The 9498-nt window shown below is 36.9% G+C and overlaps 1 protein-coding gene across 1 annotated transcript; it reads right to left on the reverse strand.

The window, feature by feature from the left end:
• Positions 1–3041: 3041 nt before the first annotated feature.
• Positions 3042–7587, reverse strand: LOC125671411 (cilia- and flagella-associated protein 52-like). Its single transcript, XM_048907145.2, has 11 exons — positions 7429–7587; positions 6928–7127; positions 6674–6810; positions 6422–6550; positions 6071–6170; positions 5697–5962; positions 5366–5584; positions 5093–5241; positions 4647–4983; positions 3806–4043; positions 3042–3612 (listed from the first exon to the last, which is right to left on the reverse strand). Exons 1-11 carry the CDS (start codon positions 7487–7489, stop codon positions 3466–3468), a joined length of 1983 nt encoding a protein of 660 aa, XP_048763102.1. The 5' UTR covers positions 7490–7587; the 3' UTR covers positions 3042–3465.
• Between the last annotated feature and the right edge of the window lie 1911 nt (positions 7588–9498).

The following is a 9498-nucleotide window of genomic DNA, read 5'->3' on the forward strand; positions in this document are numbered from 1 at the left end:
CTGTTTGCATAGAAAAAGAGAATACACAATTACTTCGCTTTGTTGAATCTTGCATACAGTGAGACTCCAGTGCACAGGGACTAAGCCTGTTTTGGGCCCAAACTCTATATTTATGGTATCACAGAGTTCGGGCCCAAAATGGGCTTAGACCTTGTGCTCCATGCCAATGTACATGTAGCACACACAGTGCATAGTTATAATTTGAGCATGATTGCCTCAACCAGTATTGTGAAATTCAGTGCCCCGGGGTCAGGAGTTCCGACCACAGGGCAAGGATATGGATCACACAGTAAAAATTCATAAATTCTTTAAGCATCTTTTTCACTCCTGATGATCAAGCACATAGACTTGATGCATTATGATGTGTTTTGAGATCTCCCACCAAAATGATGAAACTCATGGCTTCTGGATCAAAGGATTGGGTAGGATTGGGCAATATGTATGAGGTCCCATAATATTGTGGACAATGTATTTTTAACAAAAAATGAAAGACACTCCAATTTTCAGCAAATGTTTATCAATCATAATTGTGTATAGCTTTATTTTATAGCTCACCTGAGGTGAAAGCTCAAGTGAGCTTTTCTGATCACCTGGTGTCCATCATCTGTCTGTCTGTATACTTTGCCGGGGAGGGGTTATAAAAATGCTAAAATCATGGTCCCTGGTGGTAGGATGGGGCCACAATAGAGGATCAAAGCTTTACTTACAAATATTTAGGGAAAATCTTCTCAAGAACCACTAGGCCAGAGAAGTTTACATTTATATGAAAGCTCCCTGACATAGTGCAGATTCAAGTTTGTTAACATCATGTTCCCTGGGGTAGGGTGGGGCCACAATAAGGGGTCAAAGTATTGCATACAAATATTTCGGAAAAATCTTTAAAAAATTGATCAAGGACCACTTGGCCAGAAAAGTTTACATTTCCATGAAAGCTTCGTGATATAGTGCAGATTCAAGTTTGTAAAAATCATGGCCCCCGGGGTTAGGTTGGGGCCACAATAGGGATCTAAGTTTTACATGCGAATATATAGGAAATCTTTAGATATAGGCCAAGATGACTAAGGTGAATGATGTGGCTTATGGGCCTCTTGTTTGATAAAATACATACAAATATAAAAAAAAAATTATACTCGAATATATGCAAGATATGGTCCTATGGCACACTACCAAAAAGTCAGGGTTTCATCAGACTATGCAAGTGATATTTCAAAACAAATTAAATCATTCAAATTGTGGTAAAAATTATTTGTTACTCTTCATTTAGTCATTTGGGCATTGCACTGAGTTTTTGAATTTTGAAATAGGTAAACAGGATAGATGGAAAATGGTGACATTTAATGATGCACTGGAGAGCATTTCAGTTTTGTGTAGATTTAGGAATAATGCCTCTACAGACTTTAAAACGATTACAGACAGAAAACTACTGGAATATCACTAGATCTTCAGAACAAAAATGGCATGGGTGATTTTTAGTGGAAGTTTTGGTACCGAGTCCCATGGTAGACCAAAACATACAAATGTCTGCTGACAGCAGTGAAAGATGCTATCAATGCAGCCCGTTAAAAAACTGTTTGAGAGATTGTCCGTTTTATGATACATGTAGGTGGATATGGTAAGAGTTGTACATGTATCTATACCATACTAACTTCTAACTTTAGAATGTCCTCTGTGTGTGTGAAACAAGCCCCTCGCCTGCTTATGGAGAATCAAAGTCCAGCTTGAGTGCATCAGTGAAATTTCTGGATTGTTGTAGGGCTGATCTTTTTATACGCCCGTCTTAAGACGGGACGTATTATGGTATGGCGTTCATGTCCGTCCGTCTGTTAGCTTTTTCGTGTCCGACCCGTAACTTAAATACTACAAGGCCTAGAATCATCAAACTTTGTCTGTAGATACATCTTGGGTAGAAGGTGTGTCAAAACCAGGTCACTGTGACTTTTCATTAAGAAGATATGGCCATATATGGCAAAAACTTGTCCGGCTCATAACTTGAAAACTATTAGACCTAGAATCACCAAAATTGGTCAACTTATGCATCTTAGGTAGAAGGTGTGTCGCATCCTACTTTAAGGTCACTGTGACATTTAATTAAGGTGATATAAAAAAAATGTTTTAATGGGTACAATCTATACTGTTAACAATATGTGACGGGCGTATCATGTGCCGTGACGGTGCACTTTATTTAGCAGATATACCGTTATCCCAACCAGCATGTACTTGGACATTTTTGTTGGTTTGTAGTAAGGTGATACTACATATAACATGAAATGCCATATTTATTTTATTTGAGCATAATGTATCTATTTAAAATTTGCTATACATACTGAAGAACAATGCACTAAAAGGTAGTGAAAATTTTAGAACATGGTGTTATTTTTTATTTTAGATAAGTTAACAGTTTATGATTTTACCAACAACACTTGTCTAATTATAGGTTGAAAATGTGTTCAATCTTTCAAACTCTTCTTTACCCTTGAACATCTAGCAAACAGACTAGATACATAATTACAGCCCCTGAAAAAAAATAGATTCTCCAGGTGCCAACATATCAGGTGAGTTAAAAAGAATTCATGAAAGCCTAACAGAGATCAGGGAATCTATGGTAAAGAAAGACGATATCAAAAGCATAGTTGCAGTGATTATGTCAGAAATGAAGGGGGAAATAAAAAAAGAAATCATCTCGGACGTTAAAGAGACACTAACAAAAGAAGTCATTGAAAGCGTGAAAGCTCAGGTGAAAGATGAATTTGAAAGCAGAGCCGACCAAAAAGTAAAAACTTTTGTGTCAAAAACTAAAGAAATTGAAGATGGGGTGAATATGGACTTAACAAACATAAGAGAGAAGTTTCAAGAACACCTTAAAGAATTAAGATCATTATAGAGCACGATGAAAAGATATCGATCCCTGACGGAATCAGCGTTGACCCTCGCCAAGTGCTAACAGGCTTCATGAAGTATGCTAGCGTGAAGCATTGCAGTTCATACCCTCATGAAATTTCAAAAATGAAATTTATTTCTCAAGAAACCACTAAAATTAATTGTACAGTGTTGTTCATTTTATTTTATATGAAAAGAACAAAATATAATTGGTTTACAGTCAATGAAATTTGTACACTTTATAAAAAAAAAAACAAATCAGGGGTCATTCAAAAATACGATGCATAAGCAAACGTTTGAAGAGGTCTCTCCACAGCTGTGAAAATTATACAATTTATGAAATGTTTAGTCATACATGTATGTGATACATACTACTACATAAACGTATAAAACAGGAACATTGAAATAAATACTCAGCACATTTGGACCTTTTTTTGTACACATTAAAGTATCACCTGCCTGTTTGTGCATTTCACAAAGGCATCAGTTAATTGTAAAACATAGTCATAACCCAACGTTCAGTTTACTCTTTTGTTTCACTAATCGACATGAGTCATTGTAATGGTCAGTCAGTTGTTTAATGCTGGGTTACAGAGGGAACTTCCAGACAAGGATGGCACCGTCAGCACTAACACTGACGATGAATTTCTGGTGTGGACAGATTTTGGCCTTCTTAATGGGGGCACTGTGACCAATTCCTACAAATATTACTTCTCCGTCCATGTAAGTCCAGACCTGCAAAATTACAAATGTGCTCATATACACAAAGTACAATGCTATCATTTCAGAATACATCGAAGCAAATTCTGTACTTTATAGGAAATGTTGAACATCTGTAAATTTTCCATCTCTTTCACAATGTCCTCTCATTGTGAAAGAAACTCTGATATTTTAAAGGAGAGAAAAAAAAGCAGTGCATCTTCTGTACCTTGAGCAGTTTGTCATCACCACCAGTGACGAAGTAGTTCTGATCTGGAGATACATCCATGGCATTGATGGATCCGCTCTTGGAGCCCTCCAGCTCTCTGATGACCTTTCCATCACAGCATTCCCAGTACCCTATCTTCCTGTCTGTACCCCCGGTGATGATTTGACATTCCTTGGCACCGTAACACACGGCTTGGAAAAGGGTGTTAGAAAAGACAATCTGACTCCTCTTCCTCCGTCTGTAAATGTAGAATAACATCACTATAAGACATACGACATAAGATGGAAATGAATGGCTGTTACAAATAGAGATTACTGTTACAAGTAAGAGATTAGCTGCAATAATGTAGCCCTCTCCGACTTTATTTTGAAAGGGGGAGGGGGGTTCTTATGAAAACATCAAAATCAAAATAATCGGAGAGGGCTATATCATTGCAGCTGGTAAGAGATATCTGTATTGTAATGACTGTTACAAATAATAGCTAGATACATGTCGATATTGTAATGACTGTTACATTTCCCATGTTTTTGCATTTGATATCTCTACAAGTTGTAATGATAGCCATCATAAACACATTGAAGACTTTGTAAACAATTTGCGTTTGAATACAGTGCATTTATTTTAAGACCTGGGAATTCTGTCAGAAATAAACGAGAATGTAAATTTATATAAGATAAATTTCATTTTTTTAAAGTACATAAGGGTATAAACTGCACTGCTTTGTATGCTGCATGCTTTTCATGAAATGCTACCATTGTTTCATGAAGCATGCCAGCGTGAAGCATTGCAGTTCATACCATATGTATTTCTTAAATTACTGTTTTAAATAGATAATGCTTACTGTAAGTCCCAAATGATGCATGTTCCATCAGTACTGGCAGACGCACACTCCTGATCATTCTTTGTAATTTTGATGTCTGATACACGTCCCTTGTGTTCCATCATGGTTTCTACCAGTGAGACAATGTCTTTACCTTTGGGATCGTAACTTTTGGAGATTTTCCATATTCTAACCTGGCCCTCTCCACCTCCACTGACAATTCCCAGACCGTCAGACATGCACGCCAGGGCAGTTACTCCCTTACTGTGAGCCTCCTCTATCAAAAACTTTTCAACAAGGGAGGTGCTCTTGTCCTTTGCAGCAAATCCATATCCTCTGATTTTTCCATCATCCCAAGCTACAAGAAAAAATATATATATCAAGATAAACCTTTTTCTAAATTATTATAACTTTTAATATTGAGTAAAATTGGTCTATGGTTGAGTTTGGCTTGTTTGTTCCCTCACCAGAGATAATGGTTTTTCCATCCCTTGTAAGATCAATGGCGTTGCAGGTCATGTTCTTCACAACTTGTCTGCGTATCTCCTTCTTCAGCTTCAGCTGCCAGATCCGGATTTCTTCATACTGAGAGGTGACAATTAGCTCCCCTGTTCCACTGTGATGGAAAACATGAGCATTAATTCCTAATTGGAAGTTGACAAATTGAAACATAATTTTAACATTATAAAATGTGACACATGATGGTCATTAATTCATCTGTTTAAGCTTTGATAACTTACTAAGGGAAGAAAACATCTGTTATTTCCTGTGAATGGCAGGTCTTAATGAGTTCTGCCCCTTGATTGGCATTATCTTTGCTTTTGTCACAATTAAATTCAGCAAAATTGAAGCGGTAAATTTGAGAATTGGCAGTTCCAACATAGAATTGATGTCCATCTCCTCTGAGAGCTATGGAGGTCACTGGACACTGCTTCTTAGTTTTGCTATCTCTCCATGACCTGTGAAAATTTACAAAGTATTTGCTGAAGTGGCTGTCAAAAAGCTACTAAAACAAAAGCAAGATTTAGAACAAGTCTTGATTTATTTTAACTCTGTGTCAGTGAGCTATACCTTTTCTTTTCAAAACAGATTTTTCCTTTCTTGTTTTTGCTGTCTTTCTCTATTTTGTTAAAGAATTGAACCAGGGCTACTTCTCCATCACCAGATCCGACCAGTAACTGACCAGACTTGATCAGGGACAGCGTGGTCACTCCACTCCTGAACTTATCCTTTTCAGGCCCCAGAAATTGGAAAAATTTAGTATTCATATTGACTCCTATGATATCTCCTGTAGTGGTTCCACAGAAAAAGAAAGGTTCTTGGAAGTTGTCGGCCATCTGAAATAATGGAAATGAGAAAGTGAAAACAACTGACATAACAGTAAATGGATACTTGCCCTAAATCTGATTTTATCATTAACATTTTGTTTGACTAAGAGGAGGTACCTGTATACATTTAACCACTCTTTTGAGCTGACCCATGGTGACATCTGTCGGTCGGATTTTCCTGTTGTCTCTATCCAGTTCCCAAACTCTCAGGGTTCCACTGTAACATAAGAACAACACACCATTATAAAATGAAAACGGTATATGAAACAAAACGTACAATATTTTATCAAGTAAATATTCTGCATATCTGAAGATTTACTTTAGCATACATTTACTTGCGATAAATTTTGTTGGATGTTAGAACGTTGAAAAGCAAGAAATTACTGCAAATGAGTGAAATAAAAACATAGTGAAAGATGAAAGCACTTGTTTACTATTTAACCACTAAAATTGTGTTTGAATACGCACTCTCCTCCGGTTACAAATACATCGTCACTTCTGTTGGAGAAAGCTGCACAGTATGTGATTCCAGCGCTCTCGACCTGTGCCTGGTGTCCACAGATGGCCTCCTTTTTGGCAATATCCCAAACCACCACACTGAAATTTACCATCAAATTGACTGTCACTGATGTCTCAATAATACTAGCATGGTATATGATTAAGTAAATACCAGTACATGCAGTTTTAAAATTCAGCACTGCAACTAAACTTGATTTTTACCAGCTATCATCTTGACCTCCCAGGGAAACGAGATACAATTCATTTGGAGAGAAGGCAATGTCTTCCACCTTTACTTTATGAAGAGTAAGTCTGGCATATAATTGTCTGCTTTCAAAGTCCCAGATAATCACATCGGCCTACAATAAAATAGCATCTTCAGTATAAATACACTGACTACATACCATTACCAGTACTTATTTCACACTATTACTTGCTCCTACAGTTTTTATATATCTCATAAACTGGTTTCTTACCTTGAATCCCATATGGGTGACTTGTCCTGATGCCAGGTATCTCCCAGTGGGTGACACTGTGACACATGATACATTGTCAGTGTGTCCCCAAAGAAAATCTTGCTTCTGGGTGGCAAGATTCTCAATGACCACAGTGCATCCCAGGGGGTAAATTAGGTGCTCTCGTCCTGGATGAACTTTCAGTCCACTTGAAACTGAACCTGGATAAATATATCAAGTTTGAATGAAATAAAATCAGAGACCCAAGTCCTAACTGCATTTATACTAGCTGTGCCTGCAAATATTTTTCTCCAAAATTAACAATTGTTGCAGCAAACAAAACAGTTTTATGCTAGCCGAAGTGCTTAGAACTCCACGATATTAATTAATCGTTCTTGTTTTTGATGAGGAGTTGAAGACCAGCGGTTGTTTGACGTAAAGAAAAAGGCATGTCATAAAAAACTAATATGCTTCAAATTCACGTTCATTTAACATAAAAAAAAGAATTGACATTGTACTTACCATTAAAACCAATGACGGAATCAAGTTCCAGACGAGGAACATTTATCGGTGAATCTCCCATTATTCACCTCTTGTTTGAGACGCACGTTACCTTCCAGCACAAACAGATCGACCCTATGAAATTTGCAATGTTGTCATTGGATACAAACATGGCGACGGTATTTATAGCGCCACCTGTTGGGTTTTATTGTGATTAGCGAAACCGCGGGAAGTACGAAAATAGACGAAATTTTAATCACGCCGCAAGACTAATAAGTATTAAATATTTGGAGTAATTTCTATGGCACGTCGTTTTTACATTTATTCCTCTTTAAAGATATCTCATAAATTTTATAAAATATCTTATAAAAGTTATACTTGGTATCTTAAAGTTTGAGATATCTTATCCTTTATAAAATATCTTAAGTAAAAGGTATGGGATATCTTTTTCTTTAGGCCTATTAAATATCTCATTAAATATATGAGATATCTTATATAGTATATAAGATATCTCATTAACTTTATAAGATATCTCTTAAACCTTAGTACAAACTTGAGTCCCCTTTCCCCAAGGATGGTTTGCACCAAATTTGATCAAGTAAGATTTTTTTTTTTTAAATCAGTGTATTTTTGCTATTTCACGGTTTTCTTCCCTGGGAGAAAGGCATGGCCTTTCAATTGAACAAACTTTAATCCCCTTGCCTCAGGGATGCTTTGTAAAATAAAATAAATATCTATTCGTTATATCAATAGCCTATACATACATACCAAGGATAACCCATGGAAGCTCGAAAGCTTATTTCCAATGGGATACTTTGATGCACGGATGTTTGCGCTATGGGGTCATTTATCATTTACGTGGGAGGAAACTGGATTACCCGGAGGAAACCCACGTGTCCGAGCGGGCGACCGCCATGTACCCTCTCACATACAACCACTGCCGATCACGGGGATCGAACTCGGGTCGCAGCGATGAGAAGCGAAAGCGCTACCTCTGCGCTACCCGGACACCCCTTTTGGTTGGAATTGGCCCAGTGGTTCTGGAGAAAAAGTCGAAAATGTTAAAGTTTAAAGATATAGACAGACAGACGGACGGACACCGGAAAATTGGTGATCAGAAAAGCTCATGCACTTTCAAGAGGTTTCAGCTCAGGTGAGCTAAAAACTTTAAAAAGTGTCATGAATTTACTTTTATAAGAGATATCTTATAAAACAGATAAGATATCTTTAGTGTTTTATGAGATATATTATAAAATATATGAGATATCTTATACACTTTCTTTTATACGATATCTATTTCCATTGCAATGCCATGGCACTATTTCATATCCTTAAAGTTATAATAGCTTTCAGTCTGAACATTTTATTTTGTTATAAAAATGCGCTATTACGATAGTTTTGTATATAACTTTAACTATTGATAAAATTAGAATTAATCAAGTTTAAGATTCTATCAAAATAAAGATCTCGGTTCCTTTGAATATATACAATATACTGGAAACGTAATAATCACTGAGTGGATGAAATTTAAAAATAAAAAGCGTTATTTTATATTCATTATTGTTATATGTCCTTGAAATTGCTTAGTAACATTTTACTTATATCAACTTTAGGCCTATCAACTCACATACTTTCAAAGGCACCTAAAGTTTGGACACTACTACTCCCCCCCCCCCCCCCCCCCGCCCCCCCCCCCCCCCCGATTTTTTTGGGCGATCATTTCTCCGAAATGTGTAGATTTACTAGATTCCCTGTCTATCCTATTTATGTAATCGTTTCACACTGTTTGTAAGCTTTAGAGATTGGCTTTCAACCGGTATATAGTCCGTTGCATTTTCTCCCGCCATTTGCTGCCGTAGACCAGCGCCTTGAATTATTAGGGGGTATATCAGAGGATTGTGATCCTGGGTTATGATTCTTCGAGAGCGAACATATTTATTTTAGGGCAAAGTGTGTCGTCAATTGGCAAGATAGCCCAGTTAATTAAGCAGCAATATAAAAATTCAGAGGTCCCAGGTTAGAATCTTAGTTAATTTAGTCCGTCGATCGCATTTTCTTTCTCCACGTTACGCAACACAATCATTTGTATAT

This window comes from Ostrea edulis, chromosome 4 (assembly GCF_947568905.1).
Source record: "Ostrea edulis chromosome 4, xbOstEdul1.1, whole genome shotgun sequence".
Classification (NCBI taxonomy): Eukaryota; Metazoa; Mollusca; class Bivalvia; order Ostreida; family Ostreidae; genus Ostrea; species Ostrea edulis.